Below are 19,377 nucleotides of genomic sequence, written 5' to 3' on the forward strand. Positions count from 1 at the left end.
TTCATTACATGTTGACAACTTTAGATTTTTTTCTTTAAAATTACATTTTTCTTACCTATAGTATACAACAATGTCTCCCCTCAGAAACGGCCATGAGCATATATGTGATCTGACCCCTGGTGGCAGGAATGCAGAGTACATGTGGAATGGCAGCGCAGGGCAGAGCCACAAGGGTCCCATCTGTGTACCCTTCGCTCGTCATCCTAGAGAAGCCGGCCGCTTTCTGAATCCTGTTCCACCTGTAGGTGTCGGGGGAAACCTCACTACTGCTGCCAATAGTCAGAGCTCTTCGGCTGGTCTGGCCGTGCGTGTGTGTGGGTCTCCAGGCCTCGACGGACGCATATACACATCTGACCTGTACCCTCCGTCACATCGTCTTGATGATGGGGACACAGACTGTGACGTGGCTGATGCATCCATTTTTGACTTCTCTTCTGTAACGACCTGTAGCCCAGATGAAACTCTGAATCGACTCAGGGGAGCGGAAGCACGTGATGATGAGGATGATGATGATGAAGAGGACAGTGAGGTTCCAGTTCTCCTCAAACCTTCATACACTCACAATTCTTCAGCTGTGCAGACAGGGGGAAGCTTATGCATGCAGTGGCAGATTCCTAGACGGGCTCCTATTCCTGCTGAGGTTTGCATTGGGGCTCAAGGAAAAACGCTTGCCCCAAAACCACACAGAATCCCTGTCAGTGCCTTCCGGCCAATTTGGGACCCGACTTATTCACAGGTTTGAGACTTCACACAAAAATTAGCACAGGCTGACTGCATCCTACAATTTTGAATCACTATTATAAGGCCCACTTCTAATGTTGGTCAAGCTGTTTGCACCAAAAACATTGGCTGTCTCCGAAATCACATACTGAGTAGGTACTCCTTTAGTAGGCTAATTGCTTCGTGAGCGTTAAAAAAAACGATGTTCTATATAGTATGAACATGTATAATATGAATGTAATCTGGACATACTACATTCATCATATTGTCATCATCATGTGACCTACCAGCATCAGTTTCACAAATCCCCTCCCGTGGCCTCATGGGATAGTAATGTGTCAATTGGATGTCACGTCAGAAGTAGTAAGACATCCAGGAACATTTCACCTGCTGTTTTATGAACACCATGAAGTCAGACATACTACTCTTTTCACATACTGTCACCTATTATGTAGTGCAGTGGTTCGCAATCCTGGTCCTGGAGAACCCCCAACACTGCACAATTTAGATGTCTCCCTATTCAAACACACCTGATTCAACTCATCAGCTCATTAGCGAAGACTCCAAGACCTCAAATGTGTGTGTCAGATAAGAGAGACACCAAAAGCATGCAGTGTTGGGGGTTCTCCAAGACCAGGATTGGGAACCACTGATGTAGTGGATAAGTATGTGATTTCAGATGCAGCCACTGAAATATCACATGAACCATTACTAACACAAACACTCACCTTCTCTTTCAGGGTGATGTGACTCCTGCAAAAGAGAACTCTGTGTCTTTCAGCTCAACAAATCAGATCATTAATCAGCAGCAAGAGACTGACCTATCACGGTAAGCAGCATACGGTAGCATTCAGAATAGCATTCTACCTGGATGACCTGCCAAAATGTGCATTACATACAACAGAGCATTTAATAATCCGTTCAATTTGAACTGAAGGCAATTTATTTAGCATTTGACATTCCGTGTTAATTACAGATGCCGGTGCCATCCATTTGTGTAAAATACTTAAAATAATCATATAATAAAATTTTACAATTATTATTTTTTAAATGGAATATTGCAATCTTTATTTTGATTTTTCTATGCACATTATTAAAAAATGAATGTACCCTCTTAATCTTTAATAAAAAAATGTACCTGGACACAACATTGTCTCCCTGCACACAGGCAAGACAATAAATCCTTCCCTTTAGCAACATGTCAATCACAGCAATTAGCAAACCACAATGAACCAATCAATTGTCTATGGACAAAATCAAGTCCTGCCCTCGTTTCTTCAAAATAGGAAAGAAAAGACGGTCACTATATCACGCCAACTTAAAACCAATTAACTACAAAACTACAAATTTTTAAATAATGCACAAGATACTGCATGTAACGATAAAGTTCTGAATTACATTACAAATTGGCTTAGAAGTCATCCTTTTTTAGTGTAACTGCAGTTTCAGTTTAATTTAGGGTGTTTACTTCATTTTAGCTACATATTAAACAAGCACTTACCTCTGAGCCTGCAAATACATCTGAGATATCTACAGTGCCAGTAGTTTGCCATTCCAAAAGATCTCTGAAATCAAATAAAAATGTTAATAAAATTATGTGCAGTTATCTCTGTGCTAAACTTAAAATAGTGTGATGCAGTTAAGGTCACTCCAAAGTAGTAATGTGTGTATATGTTGTTTTAGATCTGCATATAGAGGGACTGGAGTCCAGCGGGCTGAAGCAGTGTGGCATGACAGTGAGGACAGTGAAGGACCCTGCAGTACAGTCTGACACACTCCTATGCCAGCAAACAATTAATGTTATGCACTGGAGCAACTAATCATACACAAGGGGAACTTCTCTGCTTCATCCAATGAAATGACTGGAATCCTTTTTTTTTTTTTTAAATCTGAGATTACAAATGATAACTTTTTCTCACTGTGAACTGACATGAAGCACCAGCACCCTCACCACAGCTAAATTCAACAAAAGTCTTCCAGCATGATTTAATCTGTCAGAGAGAAATAAACACTTTGATGTAACAGAATGCACATAAACAGAGGAATAAAAACGTTCAGTAGAAAATAAGACTGCGAGTTTATTAATGAGTCTCATGGAGAACATGGTACAAAAGCAGTTACAGGCTTTGAATGCACACGCGCACACACACAAACAGTGAGTTTTTGGGAATTACTAACACTTCAAACCAACTGACCAATCATCTCTGTGGGAGTGTCCAGGATGAGATTCTACACATACAGGATGTGACATCACTACAAAACACTGCAGTCCCTCTATGGCTGATCGCCTCGGAGACCATTTCCGTGGTCTATTGGATAGGAATTGCTCTGGTGATGAAGCCCTTCCTGTATGGACCTGGTTTGGTTGATGGAGCGGACCTGAATGAGAGCAGGAGGCGTGATTTACAATAGAATACAATACAACATTCTGACCGCAGTGCAGAAACAGCCTGACGGTTGTCCTGACCAGCCCAGAGGACGGGGGTTAGCAGGACAGGGTCATAAGGTCACAGGATTGTGAGTTTGAGTCCTCTGCTTCTCTGTAACAGTACTGCCCTAAAGTGCAAAAAAGGCTCACCGCACACTATTAAGACACACAAACTAGACACAGGTCCACACCAAACACTCTACAACAGTGTGTGAATCCGGTGGGTCTCAGACTGCGATTGTCAGTAGATACATCAGCATCTGGGCCGCCACGGCGCCGAGGTGAGCAGTGAGGGCAGATATGTCACTCTGTACAAAATACTTGGAGCGCACGCACACAAACGGACGAACAGAGGTGTTGTCTAGACATTTGATCTAAGCATGGTCAAGGCGAATGCTTTCAGACACTTAAATTTTGTTCAGTACTGATATTGAAGGCACATTAAGAGTCTGGTGCAGAAATCGCAGGTTGTAAGCATCGGAGGAGGGGTGTGGCTTGTGATGAATCAATGAATAGATGAGTACACCTTTGAGGGGAGGGGTTAAGACATCATATTGGCTTTAAATAGTGTAAGGAAAAAGCTCTCACCAAAACTTCAGGAAAAAAGCTCTCACCAAAACTTTAAGAGTTCACCTGAAGGGTACAATCTCTGGTCAAGGTCACGGCGATGAGTTAAAGGCAACTGAAGAGAAGCGTACTGAGGGTATTCAGGTTGAACCCTGGTTGACCTTTGACCTGCAACCAAATAAACATCCACAGCAGAGTCTGATGGTGGTGAAAGGCCTCAGAGCAGCATTTCCATAAGTGAATGTGCTGTCGACGAGCACATGACCTTGCGTAGTTCTGCAAGCTGAACATCATGTGACGGATGTGAAAAATTAGTTATGATAATATTCCTCAAGAGCAATGAGCGTCTTCAGGTTTTTATTAGCATCAGATTGTCTGATTCCAGGTTAAGCGTTGTTAAAACACACACACACACACACACACACACACACACACACACACACACACACACACACACACACACACACACACACATTGTATTTTAGAGAGTGATGCTCTTATTCGTTGCTGTCCCTGTTGTCAACTAGTGAAAGAGTGTGTATGGATGGCTGTGAGAGAGTGTGTGTGGATTGAGAGAGTTCTCTTTTGTAAGTCTTGGGTGGCAGTTTTGGCAGCGCAGGGGTGGAGTTGTGCCGAGGCGGTATGGGAGGGGGCAGGTGGACCAGATTGGGTTGACTGATGCTGGGTGTGCAGGGGCGCCGAGGCACACGTGGAGAAGGCGTGCCGGGGGCCAGAGCACGGGGTGAGGGAGTCCCAGGAGGGGTGTTGGGAGTGCTAGGCGAGCTGGTGAAGTCCCAGGGGAAACGGCCTCCTGGAGATGGCTGCATGTTCACTGGGTAGTTGATGAAGATCTCCGGCGGTCGTTGCGGAACTGGCGGAGGTGTGTCTGGCAGGGGATCGCGGGGCAGAGGGGGTGGAGGGCTCGGCAGCGGCCCATCTGTTGGCCCATTGATCACTGGAACACGTGGTTGCAGGCGAGGAGGTGGCGGCTGTCGTGGTGGAATGGCGGGAGGACTTTCAGACCTGAAACTTAACAAGACAGGACAATGCATTCATGTAAATATGACAGCACAACACAATGCAATGATGAATTCCTGTGAATCTGACTAAATATTATCTTAGTAAAGCAAGAGGACAAATTTATTTAATTCATAAAAAACAAAAAACTAACTAAAAAACAAAATAAAACTAAATATAATCACATCCACAATTCACAAAAAAACTCAAAGTAATGTGCTCTTTTTTTTCCATCTTTTTTTTACCTTGTAGGTCTTAATTTCTTTTAATAGGGAAATTTGTAATTTAAGCTTGAAATGAATGAAGAAAACATCTAATCCTACACAAATTAAGCCAACTAATATGATATTCATGTATAGTTTCAAAGAAATGCAAAAAGGTGTGCACAACCAAAAAGACCCAAAAATTGGGTTCAAGTGCGCAACAGAAAATGATACATATAATAAACAAATACAATGTCAGCGCATTGGAAATTAAAGCACCAAAAAAAAAAAAAAAAAAATGATTTTTTAAAATGTTTTTGGAGCTGTAATTTTCAGTGTGTGGACATTACAGCATGTTTCAAAGTAACTTCCTCAACACTGTATGCAAGTCACCTTGGTCTCTGAAGAGGTATCTTTCCTGCGGGGAGGTAATGGAGGGGGTTTAAGCAGCTCATCCCCAGTCAAATGGTGTAAACTGCCACACGACACAGACTGAGACTCTGACAAATAGAGAAAACACACACGGTCTCACAGTCCGTCACATAAAGCAGGAGAGCTCTGCTTTGGGAAAATTATGACTTCACACTTACTGGACTGAGGCAGCAAAACTGAGGCAAATATGCTGTTGTTACCTGCGGCAAAACAAACAAAAAGACATTTAAGCATGTCTAGGGAAAAGTTTACTAGCTGATCCTTAACCCTTGAGTTACCGCCACTCCCCTCTCTCACCATAGGAGCTGCTCAGGTCATGCTCCATGAACACAGAGTTGAGGTCAGAGCTGGCAGACTGTGGAGGTGTGGGTGTGTTTGGGGAGGTTGGGAGAGAAGGGGAGGTCTCAGGTTCTGTTTCTGCAATGCTCCTGAAAGTGATTTTGTGAGGTGGTTCTCGTTCTAATGGCACTGGGTGACCTTTCAGCGTCCCTCCTCCTCCTGACGCTTGCCGCACTGGTCGAATGCCAGGAGACTTCAGAGAATACATAGTCTTCCTGGGCTAAAGGACACAACATGCTCAGTGCAAAACCAACATACTGTTATAAATTTAAACCACCACACTTTACTCATCAACAGTGGAAAAACAACACAACACATTATCTCTCCAATATATTCATCTCAAGAGATTAATCTTTTGAAGAATTCCTTCTTGTACCATCAATATTCAGAAAGAAGCCGTGGATCTGTAATAGGGATGTGCTAATCTACAGATTTTCAAAAATTTGTCAGTTTTCGTCTAAATGACAAGCATCAACATAAACTGTATACATAGAAAATAGGTTTAGAAAATATTTCACACAAAAATAATTTCCATCAAATGTCCAGTTGATTAGTGAGATTTTTTTGCTTTTATTATTATTACTACTATTCTTACTATTATTAAAGCTTTAATTTAAATTCATTTAATTGTTTAATAATTACAGGCTAAACTGTATTAATTTAAGCCAAAATGTCCAAAATAAATAAATAAACAAATAAATAAATAAACCAATCTCACTCAATAAACTATAAACTTAAACCAACTTATAAGCTGCCAAATAAATAAATTTGTTGTAAGTAAACATTTTTTTTTTTTTAATTATTTAAAAATTAAAAATGATACATTTAGACATATATGTTTATATATAGACATAGTGCTTTTAATAAAAAACTCACAAATCTGGGTGGCTGTCTGCAGTTCCGTGGTTCGATCTCTAAAGACTTGTTGAACAGGTAGTCAGAAAACTCCTTCTCGCTCATGTTCCCCATGGGATTCAGATTCTCAAAAAACCTCTACAAGACAAACAATCTCTTAGACACATAAGAACTAGACGGAGGAAGAGGAAACAGGTGAGAGTGAGTGATGAACATGTAAACCTTTATATCGTGTTCTACTTTGAGGCAGTAGGGTTGGTTCTGGTACTGCTGGATTTCTCCAGTGATTTCTGCTACTTTGCGTCTTTTGCTAAAGTTGATCAGTTCTTTTCCATCACGTTTTAGAAAATCTGGATTTCCCTCTTCAGTCTTCAGAATGTTAGTCAGGTAGATACCTGAATACACAGAACAAACAGACAGGAAACATCACATGTGCACACACAAACAGACAACACTGTTCAAAATGTTGGGGTCAGTAAGATTTTTTTTATTTAAAAGAAATTAATACTTTTATTCAGCAAGGACAGATTAAACTGATCTAAAGAGATGGTAAAGACATTCATAATGTTACAATAGATTTCTATTTGAAATAAATGCTGTTCTTTAGAACTTTCTATTCATCCAAGAATTGAATTCCACAAAAATATCAAGCAATACAACTTTTTTGAAGACTGGAGTAATGACTGCTGAAAATTCAGCTTTGGTATCACATGAATAAAAGTAACAATTTACAGTAAGGTTCCATTAGTTTATGTATTAACTAACATAAACAAACAATGAACAATACATTAATTACAGTATTTATTAATCTTTGTTAATGTTAGTTAATGAAAATACAGTTGTTCACTGTTAGCTCATGTTATTTCACAGTGCACTAAATAATGTTAACAAGCACAACTTTTAACAAATGCTGTAGAAGTATTGTTCATTCTTAGTTCATCTTAACTAAAGTAGTTAACAAATTAACCTTTTTGTCATGTGTTACCGGAATAAATGACATTTCAAAATATATAACAACAGGCAAGTTATTTTAAATTGTAATACTATTTCACAATATTACTTGCTTTTACTATGTTTTTTGACAAAATAAATGCAATGCAAAATAAATGCAGCCTTAGTGAGCAAGACTTCATTCCAAAACATTCAATAATCCTTACCACCCCAAACTTTGTAAATACATGCTAGTTTGTTAAAAAGCATCTCTTTCTCTTACCAAAGAAAGGTACACAAGGCGGGTTGATGGATTTGAGCTTGGCGAGATATTTCTTAAAATGATCTTGACTGAGTTCTACAGCTTCCTCTAGAATCCTCCTTTTCCTCTCAGGCACGGCCTACATATGCACAACAAAACCACATACTCCATTATTACCTGTCAGTTACTATTCTGATTCACACTGTGAGTGCATAAGGAATGAACAGTTCACCTCAAACGTGTGGTCGAGACGATACACCGGTACTGAGTTAATGGCACTTACAATCTCCAAAACTCCATTAAAGTTATTGAGCTCTTGAAACACCTGCAGGATCTCAATAATACGAGAGAATACAGCAACCCTCTCATCCACATTTTCAGCCTCTACTATACACCTGAGTGACAGAGAGAGAAACAAAGAATTTACTTACAGAATTTATAACATCAAGAATTGAGATGATGTTTTTCTGCAATATAAAATGTGTTGTACTGTTTGTGGAGATGATGCAGTTGGCTATGAGCTAGTTACTCACTTTTCAAACCACAGTGTCAGATTGGTTGTGTGTCTAATCATCCTTAGCAGATTGGGAGAATTCTTCTCTTTATCTTCCTTTGTCCAAACGCTTCCTACCAGCTCAGATGGACGAACGGCTCTATGTACACAAATGTACAATAGTCAGTCTAAGTACTGTTATCCTAACATATGCTTATAGTTCTGACTGGCTCACCTGTATAGATCAGACTCTAGAAGTGTTAACTGACGAGCAATTTCTATTGGATGAAGGGTCATGAGATCAAAGGTGTCAATGCTCCCGGGACGGCTGATGTGCCATTCAATAGGAGGAGGTGGGCTCTCAAAGGTGATGTTGTGACTGATGCCATTAGATTGAGTTTGTTTTTTCCGTCTCATGATCTTGATGATAGATTCCACCCACTTGCGCATCGATTTACCTGAAAAACAGAATATCAGACACAAGTCTTTAAATTTGTGTTTGTGTACATATAAGATCTACATGCTCATACATCATGCATGCACATTCAGAAATGTTACAGTGTGTGTACGTACCTCTAAGTTGTGTGGTGCTGGTGAGGTATTCTTCAAGTCCACAGCTGAGTTCAGGATCATTCTCAAAGTCATAAAAGTGATGTTCTACCCACTGACGGAATACATTCAGAACCCTAAAGACACACATACAGACATCAGACCGACGTGCTCACAGACACTATTAGAACTGATGGACAGCAGGACTGTGTGGGGTGACATTGACTGAAATGAGCAAAAGTTAAAGCAACAACATGATGGTTGAGTCTTACAAAAACAATAAAAAAAAATTAAATAAAAATAAAAAATATATACACACTACGGTTCAAAATTTGGGTTCAATAAGATTTTTTTTTTTAAGAAATATTTTTATTTAGCAAGAATGCATTCACTTTATCAAAGTGACATTAAACACTGTTTGCTGTTGTATTGCAAAATATTTCTATTTCAATTAAATGCTGTTCTTTTGAAGCTTCAATGAATCAAGGAATCCTGAAAAAAAAAAAAAAAAAAATGCATCACGGTTTCCACAAAAATATTAAGCAGAACAACTGTTTTCAACACTGATAATAATTAGAAATGTTTCTAATTACGAGCACCAAATCTGCATATTAGAATTGATTTTTGAAGACTGAAGACTGGAGTAATGGCTGCTGAAAATTTAGCTTTGCCATCACAGGAGTAAATCACATTTTTAAGATATATTCAAAGAGAAAACAGTTATTTTAAATTGTTATAATATCACGAGTGCGTCATGCATGAGTGTGCTTGGCGAATGAGAATGAGTGTGTTTTACCTGAGTTGGACAGGCTGCACATATTCTCTGCGAAATCTCTGAAGCTCAGCTGCCATTGGTTGCTCTCCATTCCAGAGTGCCTCTCGGTCTGCTTCTGATGGCTCTGGCTCTGGAATCTCAATCCTGAAGCATCATGGGGAAACAAGTAAAACTAAATGGCATGCATATACTGTACATCCTAACATGAAAGGGAAACGCGACAAGAAACATCAAACGATATTGTGTAAGTTGTGTAAATGCAACAAACTCCCTGATGGACATGCAGGCATTTCAGAGTGACGGCAGAGCTATGAATAATTTAACAGAATTCCTCTCTTCTCAGTGGCTGAACATGTGTGCGACACAAGTGTATGTGTGCTTTACCTTTCAATCAGTAGTGTGAGCAGGTCTTGTGGTTTACAGAAAGAACGGTATGTAGTCAGAAACGTACGCACAAAATTTGGGTCTGTGTGGAAAAGAAGAACAGTACTTATAATGGCATGCAGGGACAAATAACAAAGAAACACACTAGTAGGCAAAGGTTTGGTGACATTTGACTGAATTTCTTTCTTAAAAACCTTTAGATCTAAAGGAGTGTTTTATTCTGTACCTGCATACATGTGGTACGTCAGTCTCTCAATAAGCTTGACAACTGTCCCGGCCTTAATAATGGGGATTCCAGTCTTTCTCTGCGCTCCCTCCTCAAATACGATGTTTTCCTCAGAATCCTGTATAGCAAACCGGTAGATGTCCGGTGACGGCAGTCTCAGTGGTTGTGCTTGTTCCTCACGGTGCAGGACGGTGTCCAACATGCGGTCCAGAGTGGGCCGGTACTGCAGTGTGACCAGGGCAGCCATCCATGCACTCTTCTCTTCCGCTGAACGCGCGCTGAAAACCGCACCGCTTTCCTCGCGGCCCACCAGCTCAAATGCATGACAAAAATCTGGCGAATCCTCACGATCTACAATGCGATACTTGCGTAAAACAAACTTCTCTTTCAGACGAAACTCTGCCCCACTGCCTGCTCCCGGCAACCTGGAGCTCTGGTTGGCTTTGCAGCTTATCATGAGGCCATCGAACAGGAAGTTGTGTCGTTCGTGTTTAGCTCCGGTCCGTAGGAGCGCCCCCTCCATGATGAACTGGCTGCAGCACTGGCCAATATCTCTGCCTTCCCAGCCATCAATACACCTCTGGATGTCATTCATACGCTTTATTGCTGCCTGCTTGCTGCGAGATGCACGATTATATAACCGATACAGCGGCTCCCTAAAAGAGAAAGTCACAAGAAAGTAAATATTAAAATGGGATTTAGTACAGACATATAGGTTTATAAACCCTGGTGTTTTCATTACCCTTGTTTGCGCCGTGGTTGGTGTTTAGCATATATGCGTTCAATGCTGCACTGTAGGTTGATCAGTGCAGTCTGAGCCTGTTTTAAACACTCTCTGTCGTCTTGGTCTTCACTGCACTCCTGCAATTGCTACAGAGACAATGATACATAAACCTCAAGTAACACATTACACAGCTGTAGGTAACTGATTGTGTGAAGTGTGTTTAGTACTCACCTGTAACAGTTCAAAGTAGTGCATGCAGTGGTAAACGGGAACCATCATCAACTGAGGAAGCACATACTGCACTGCCTCCTTAAAACCCTCTGCAATTGACTGAAACACACCAGAGGAGACAGAACATCTGAGATCATGCCTGCAGAGATGAAGGCTTTGATTCAAAAGTTACAAAAATACAAAAGTTTCTTTTTACATTGTATTATCTGCCTTCAAAATGTGGTACATATAATTTCCCAGATCAACTAATGACAGAACAGGTTGTCTTAAGTTCAGTTAGTCTCATTTCTAAGAGGCACAGTACTGGATAAAAGTGAAGCAAACATGACTGATTCATGCAATACTAACCTACATCATAAAAACAATATCTCTACAAAAACAACTGGACTGATTAATAAACGAGTTTGAAACCTAAAAAGAAAAAAAAATCCTCAGTGTCTGGAGATATTTCCTATTTTTAAACAGGTTTAAATTTATTAGGTATATATCAATTATCAATGTAGATATTAACAAAAACTAAAATGAAAAAGATAACTGAAAATCAGAAATGTTGTCTTGGCAACTAACTGGAATAAAATAAGTTTTAGTACTATAATTACTAAAATTAATTTAAATCAAAGCTACGGAAAAATATTTAAAAAGCAAAAAACAATATTACTAAAACTTAAACGTAAAATGTAAAACATAAGTAAAGCTAATTCAAATATTAATAAATTTAAAAAAATAAAAAAGCATATAAATAATACTAAAATAACAGCTATCGACCAATATTATTATTTACATTAATTTATTAGTATTTGTTGAAATTGGATATTTAAGTATGCAAGCTTCTTTCCACATTTTTTTCCCATTTAGTTTATCATTGCTGTAACAATATGTTAGTAATTTAATAACACTGTTAATTGTAATCTTTATTAACTCACAATTCAAGATTGAAAAAAAGATGAACCAGTCAGAGGTCAATGTTGGTACTGACCTGGAAGTACAGAGCAACAGTGGGGCGGGACATAAGTGTGTTGAAATGTTGACAGTATTCTTTAGAGAGGATGTCCTGAGAGAGTGTCTCATAGGGATCAAACGCCTGCTCCTGTACACAACAGATATGCAAACAAACATTTATAACAACTCAGTAATGTACATCATACATGACGGTGTTTCTCATTTTTGGACTCTCATGAGTGTTTGAGTTTCTGTACCTCAGCAAGGTCTTCGAAGCAGCTGCCCACAAGGGGGTGTGGACTCCCATCAGCTGTCATTTCTACGGCATCCTCAATAAGACCCAACAGCTTAACTGTTAACTCGTGGACCTCTAGAATATTACTGAATGCCAGCTCCACATCCTACACACATTGCAGGCAGAGAGAAAACTGACAATAAATTTTAATAAAGAGAAAGCAAACAGCTAATCCCTGCCAGTATGAATGCTTATTTCCATTAGTTCATTTACTGATTGGTCAGAAGAATGCACCTGAGTGGAGAAGAGTTTGCTATTGGATGTTAAGGCTTGCCGGAATACTTTGATGATGAGATCGAGTTCCCGCAGATACTGACGCTCCTCAGCGATCTCCAGACGTACAAGGTCATCATATGTGAGCACACCAGAGGAAGACACCTCCTCTATACTCTGAGACACTAGCCCCATCTCCTCTTCCTGATCGAACATATCCATTAACACCTGAAGGCGCGCGCACACACACACACACACACACACACACACACAAAAGCAATACTAGGACTGTTAATACATTAAAATCAATTACAACTATTCACTATAATTTATGTATTTAACTTTTATTGGTTGTGGTATTCAGACCTAATAATTCAGAATAATCTTTCATTATTATTTTTATTTCTGTAGTATAATGGAATAGAGCAGCTTTGCATAAAATAATAATATTTGAAAATAACAGCAACAAGAACAATAATAAACTTAATAATATAACAGATCCCTGTAGACCATAATGTGTCAAGGTCAGTGAGCCTCACAAAACTTTAGATCATTTGATTTTAAGATATATTATAGTCTCACAGTATTAAAGAAAAAAAACATAAAATAAAACACATATGAAAACTGAATGAATAAAAAACAACATTTCTCGAAACTTAACACATGAACATATGTATATTAAACTAGATTTTTCTTTGCATCATCTTGATCAAGATTTATTTAGACCCTAGTGCCAGTGTCAACATATTGACATATGCAAACTTAAATTAAATTTATTGTAACAGAGAATTATAATTACTTAATTGCCATTTCTTAATTAATTGCTCATCTTGATTTAATTTATAATTAAATTAGGGATTAAGAAGGTCTTTCTCCATCATGTTTCAGACACAGTTGTAATAATTGTCATAATTAAATGTGTATCATCACTCTATTTTATTTCTTCAGTAACTTCACTTAAAACATCCTTTCAATAAACAAAAGCTATTTATACAGACGTAATGAATCAGTAACTTTTTAAACACACACACACACTTCTGACCTTGTCAGCACACATGGAGACAGTGATGTCTTGCTGGCTGATCTCATAATGTCGAATGTTGCTCACATAGTTTCCAGCCAGCTTGAGGATATCGGCTGCAATGTACTCCAGCACAGCAACAATATACAGACACACATGGTAGTCGATCTTATAACCCAGAACCTCCTGCACACACAAAACCAGATGCATGTTACTCAGTGTGCTAGCTATCAGTATGTGAATATTGACAATGTGTTTGAGGTTTTCACACCTTCAGTAGTGGATGTATCTTATCGACGGGCAGCAGCAGCGGGTTCCTTCGCTTGCGCTTCTCTATCGCAGACTGAGCATCTGACATGGCCCATTTATCGATGGGATTCGGGAACGTCTTCTGGACACGATCCTATGATTACACATCAAGCCAAAGGTGACAAAACTGATCAGGCAAACACATACTGCCAGACTATATGCATGCATTCGTGTTTAACTATGTCAGGTACTATTCAGGGTCATGGCTACCTCTTGATTTTACTATATTCATAAAAATATATGATTTTTAAAAATGTAAGAGATTTTGATTGGATGAGCTTCATTTGAACCTAGATTCTACATCAGCTGAATATTATGCAATGTGCATGCTTTATTAAAAGAAACCTTCCTTGTCTTGATTGTTTAGGACACACGTCAATCTGTATTTTTACATTCCTCTATGTATGTCCACTGTCACATGTAAATAATGTAAAGCAGTCATACCCACTTATTAGCAGCATAAAGTAGGGGTGGGCGATATGGCAAAACTATATCACAATTTTTTAAAGGAATATCACAGTTCACGATTTTTCACATTGGCTTTACTATTTTGCAAGTTGTCTGAGCAGTACAGCCTTATTTCCCCATTTTAAAATCAAATCCTTATAAGGTAAAATATAAAATAAAAAAAGAATGGAAGATATTTAAGCCACAGTGGCCGAAGATAAAAATCTTCGTCATTATTTTATCTTTGTTATTAAAAAATAAGAAAAAAGATACACAATACAAAAAAACAAAATCAAAAAATAAAACAAACATAACTTAAATTATCAGTAACAATAAGTATAATTAAAAAAAGCATAAAAAAAACTGAATTAACAAATATAAATATAAAAATAAAACACTATATACACTATATACATCAATATATATCACTCTCAAGTTGTTTTAAACCCGAATGAGTTTCTTTCTTCTGCTGAACATAAGTTATTTTGAAGAATGTTGGTAACCAAACAGTTGCTGGTCCCAAGTGACTTCCATAGTATTTTTTTTCCTACGATCAAGGTCAATGGGGACCAGCAACTGTTTGGTTACCCACATTCTCAAAAATATCTTCTTTTGTGTTCAGTACAAGAAATTAATACAGGTTTGGGACAACATATGAGTGAGTAAATAATGACAGAAATTTAATTTTTGGGTGAACTATCCCTTTAATGACAATCGGCAGCATGTTTAGTACTGTCGCTTTAAGACACGCGTCTAATGTAATGTGTTTATATGTAAACCTTGTGTATTTTTGACAGTATTAACGCAATCAGACGTGAAAGATACCTTGGTCCAATTATCAGGTGCTGTTTAACAGGCTTTTTTAATGTGTGCGCACTTCAGGTGTTCATGTCATAACAGCATACAAATTAAATGTTTAACTGGCAAGGCTTAAAAGCACATGCAAATATTGTACTTTTGTGAGCAGTGTCCTGTGAGAGTAACTCTACCACTGAGTTAACGTTTGATGTGAATCTATGTCGCATTGTACGGTTTATTGAGACGAAAGTGCCAGAACTGCAACTGATAGAACGTGCGCTGAAGCACAATACTACAATATTTCTTCAAAAGCAGATAGTGGAGATATTTTAAACGTCCACAATCAAATCATCATATCGCACATCCCTAGCATAAATGTATAGATCTGAATAGCACTATTGCTGCCAGCTGACACATTTCTCCCATAGTACACCATACAGTATGTCATAAAGCCCATCCCTGATGTGTACTTATGTTAACCTCGACATCAGCTATTGTTCTGGGCTGTGTAACACACAGCTTGTTCAGGAGCTGTAGTATGAGCGCCTCGATGTGCTGGAGTGCGTCTTCTTTAGCAGACAGGTTTGGATGCACTTGTAACTGCACCTGCGCATATAAAAACATAGCAATGTTATAACTTCATTGTAACACTGAATCATGGATGCATTTTAATGGTATCACCAAGACAAATGCACATAAAAAAAATATATATATATGGTCTGCGATCACAGCTCTCTCACAGATTTATAGATAGACACACTGTTGCAAAGGCAACATGACATCATCTGACATACACACGCACACACCTTCTCAGCTCTCAGTTTGGTGGACAAATAAAAAAAAAAAACTCTTTCCAATTTTATCCCCCTCCCACCTTACTGGGCTGTGTCCTGAAATAGGAATGCAGTCTGTTCAGGTAGTGTGGCAAAACCAGTCAGTGAGAGACTGCAAACAGTAGCAGTTTCAAATCAAATAAAAAAATAGCATTTGTGTTACGATGGGTAAAAAGGTTAAAGGTGAGCACAGGTTCGAACACAGATTTAATCCACTTCTGCAGTGCAACTGTGAAATACTGACCCAAAACAAAGCAAATGCATGCAAGCACATATATACACACACACACACACACACACAAATACACAGATGAGAGATGGCTTGTGCTCTCTGCTCTAGTGTCTGATTACATGCTGTCCTCCATTAGGCACTGAGAGCTACTCTACTGGGACCCTACAACACACATACACACATGCAGATACAAACACACACTCTACCCCTCTGTCTTCTCCAGGGATGGGGGGATGATAGTAGCAGACAGAAAAGTATTGACGTGGAGAATGGGAGAGCAGGCAGACAAAATGATAGATGTGAGTGCTAGTGAGTGTATGTCCAGAGTGAAAAACATACAGGATGAGATTTAAAAGCAATGCTCCGTATTTTACATTTTGAAGCTTTAGATTTGCATGAATAATATAACTTATACGGAACAGATCAGTGACTAATAGATAATTCTGATATTATTTATTCACCCTCATAACGTTCCAAACCTTTATGACTTTCTTCTGGAGAAGGCATTAACTATTTTGAAGAAAGTTGGTAACCAGTTTTGGTTACTACTGACCTCCATTGTAAAATAACCACTGAGATATTTCTCAAAGTATCTTCTTTTATGCTCCACAGAAGAAAGAAAGGCATACAGGTTTGGAATGACATGTTGTTTAAAGTTCTTTATTTGTCTCAGTGTGTCACTCACTTCACATTTATTTTTAAGGATTTGTTTGGTTGGAAGCACAAATCATTTTCAGCATCAGATCAGACGCAGCCTAAATCCATTTTTTTCTCACAGCCAATAACATTCACACACACCATCTGCTCCCACAGTCTCCTGATGGTGCTGAGATATTTTTCTTGCAGTAGTGAGAAGAACAAGACGGAAGGGAGATCTGGAATACATTTTGGCATTTATTCTGGCAGGGAAGCCCTGGAATCCCTCAATCTCAAACATAAATAAAAAGAAACTAACTAAATTAGTGTGTGTTTGTGTGTACCTACTTAACCATATTTTGGGGACAAATTTGTACCCAAAAGTGAGCAAAACCTGACAAAATTGCCAAAACCCTCCATTTGGGGACTTCCTCATTTGTAAAACTGGTATAAAAATAAATAAAAGTTTTTTTTGAAATTGTAAAAATGCATAAAGTTTTCTGTGAGGGATAAGTGTGGGTTTAGGTTAAAGTATAAAACTATCTGTATATAAAAACAATAGAAGTCTATGTAATGTCCCCATTTAGATAGCGAAGTAAACGTGTGTGTACAGTCTAATTTTTACTTTTTAAAAGAACTAACAAGGCATGATAGTTAAACATTGGACTGCTTGGTCAAAGGTAAAACTCAATTAAAAAGTAGAAGCCAACAAACTGAACTCTCCAAACTAGACACTAGACCAGACATGTCGCGTCAAAGTGTGTGTCAACTATGAAACCGTGACTGTATGGTGTTTAGGCCATGATATAATTTTAAAGAAACATTTTTTGCATCTTGCACAGCTGCATCCTTCAGGAACGTCTCAAAGCAGACACTACGTAACGTTACAGTTGTGCAAATCATCATACGGAGCGAACTCTGTGTTTCAGCTTTGCATAAATGCTCTGTAAAACTCACTCATTAAGTTTGAGATTCAATATAAGCAAAGTGAAAAGAGTGAATGACGGACCGAACAGGGTCAGTACCTTTCGTAGCGCCTGAACGAACAGGCCTCGCCATCTCGCGCTGCTCTCCTCGTTGGAGCTGAAGTCGTGCTGCATGCCTGCGGCTCTGCATCGGCCCCGCGCGCTCCCAGCAACGGGAACAACCACCCAAGTTTATCCGCTCTCACGGCGCGCGCACACAGTCAAAACAAACTCAAACTCTACCACATTTACGCACCAATAAGGCTTTTCGACACGTGAAGCACCTCATTATGTTGGAAAAAAACTGTTTTTAATCAAATTAAGCAGTTTTAAAGAGTGTAAAAGTGTCCGGATCTGTGTCCTGACAGCCGTTGGAGTGTCGCGGGTGTCTCGCGAAGCGCTTGTGCGCTAATTAGCCGCTAACATATACCGAAATTAGCCGCACATGCTAGTCGGGCAGTTCGCCCAGCTGCTCCTCAAACAGGACAACCGATGTCATGTCTTTCTCAGAAGGTGAAATGTTAAATGAGGCGTTGAGTGTCGTCAGGCTGGCGTTCGTCTCGCGGTGTTATTGTGCCTGCGGTTAACTGCAGCACATCTGGCGGCGCGCGGTGGCTCTGTGGCCTCGAGACTTTTCATGAAGCGCGTGAGCACCAGTTTCTCCAACGGGAGACTGTCATGGTAGTCCGTCTGCTGGGCATATTCCAGTCACCAAAGCGACGTCTGAATCCGCTATAATCCGACGAAAAATCGGGGAGTGCTAATGTCTTTGTTTTTGTTGTTGGCAACGTCCCGATTCAACTCCGATGTAGTGCGCTCGTGTCTATGACGGTGTAATCACAGCTGCTCACTGCGCGCGCTTCCCGCATCTGCGCAGCCCGGAGGGAGGGATCGCCCGCTGCGTGCCAGAGAGTGAACGAGCACAGCAACATAGCACATACATGAGATGTCTTATTTTGGCACAATAAACACACATGCACAGAAGCGTATTTTCCAAAATCATTTTAACAATTTCTCACATTTCACTGCTGATTATATATATGCTCTATATAATCGTGTATGTGACGAATAAAAATCTATTGTATTTGACGGCACTGAATAATCATTAATAATTAAATAAATTAAATAATAATTAAATGCTTAAAATAAGTTTAAATAGACCGTCGCCCCTTGCCAGTGCTACTTCCTAATATTACTGATTATTTTTCCTGATTATTTTAGTTACTATAAATCTAAAAATCCCCCAAATTTCCAGCCAACCACTGCCATCGTATGGTCAAGAGCGGAATGGTCACGTGGTATGATCATTTAAACACTTCACGGATCTGATCATGGGGTAACTTAAAGGATAAGTTCACTTCCAGAATGAAAATTCTGTCATCATTTACTCACCCTCCACTTGTTTCAAACCTGTGTGTTTCTTTCTTCTGTTGAACACAAAAGATGATATTTAAAAAAATGTTGGTATCCTAACAGTTGATGAGCTCCATTGACTTCCATAGTATATTTTTTCCCTACTATGGAAGTCAGTAGTGCCCGTCAACTGTTCGGATA

The 19,377-nt window shown here is 39.1% G+C and overlaps 2 protein-coding genes across 2 annotated transcripts; one reads left to right on the forward strand and one right to left on the reverse strand.

The window, feature by feature from the left end:
- Window positions 1-55: 55 nt before the first annotated feature.
- Window positions 56-2,788, forward strand: LOC122147276. The gene is made up of 3 exons (XM_042769317.1): window positions 56-736; window positions 1,461-1,549; window positions 2,404-2,788. The coding sequence occupies exons 1-3, from the start codon at window positions 71-73 to the stop codon at window positions 2,489-2,491; spliced, it is 843 nt and encodes a 280-aa protein (XP_042625251.1). The 5' UTR covers window positions 56-70; the 3' UTR covers window positions 2,492-2,788.
- Window positions 2,779-18,761, reverse strand: LOC109078065 (son of sevenless homolog 2-like). The gene is made up of 23 exons (XM_042769315.1): window positions 17,884-18,761; window positions 15,638-15,763; window positions 13,875-14,006; window positions 13,625-13,789; window positions 12,604-12,810; window positions 12,332-12,475; window positions 12,112-12,222; window positions 11,136-11,234; window positions 10,923-11,050; window positions 10,181-10,836; window positions 9,955-10,036; window positions 9,592-9,714; window positions 8,820-8,932; window positions 8,482-8,704; window positions 8,287-8,406; window positions 7,986-8,148; window positions 7,775-7,892; window positions 6,784-6,956; window positions 6,583-6,699; window positions 5,665-5,926; window positions 5,526-5,567; window positions 5,329-5,435; window positions 2,779-4,749 (listed from the first exon to the last, which is right to left on the reverse strand). The coding sequence occupies exons 1-23, from the start codon at window positions 17,956-17,958 to the stop codon at window positions 4,213-4,215; spliced, it is 4,023 nt and encodes a 1,340-aa protein (XP_042625249.1). The 5' UTR covers window positions 17,959-18,761; the 3' UTR covers window positions 2,779-4,212.
- Between the last annotated feature and the right edge of the window lie 616 nt (window positions 18,762-19,377).

This window comes from Cyprinus carpio, chromosome A13 (assembly GCF_018340385.1).
Source record: "Cyprinus carpio isolate SPL01 chromosome A13, ASM1834038v1, whole genome shotgun sequence".
In the NCBI taxonomy this organism is placed as follows: domain Eukaryota; kingdom Metazoa; phylum Chordata; class Actinopteri; order Cypriniformes; family Cyprinidae; genus Cyprinus; species Cyprinus carpio.

Coding starts and splice junctions, on each gene's coding strand:
- LOC109078065 (XM_042769315.1), bottom strand. CDS start 17,958: ATGCAGCACGACTTCAGCTCCAACGAGGAGAGCAGCGCGAGATGGCGA. Junction 8,705..8,819: donor CAGCACCACACAACTTAGAG/GTACGTACACAC, acceptor TCTGTTTTTCAG/GTAAATCGATGCGCAAGTGG. Junction 6,957..7,774: donor GCCTTGTGTACCTTTCTTTG/GTAAGAGAAAGA, acceptor CTGTGTATTCAG/GTATCTACCTGACTAACATT.
- LOC122147276 (XM_042769317.1), top strand. CDS start 71: ATGTCTCCCCTCAGAAACGGCCATGAGCATATATGTGATCTGACCCCT. Junction 737..1,460: donor GGGACCCGACTTATTCACAG/GTTTGAGACTTC, acceptor CTTCTCTTTCAG/GGTGATGTGACTCCTGCAAA. Junction 1,550..2,403: donor CAAGAGACTGACCTATCACG/GTAAGCAGCATA, acceptor ATGTTGTTTTAG/ATCTGCATATAGAGGGACTG.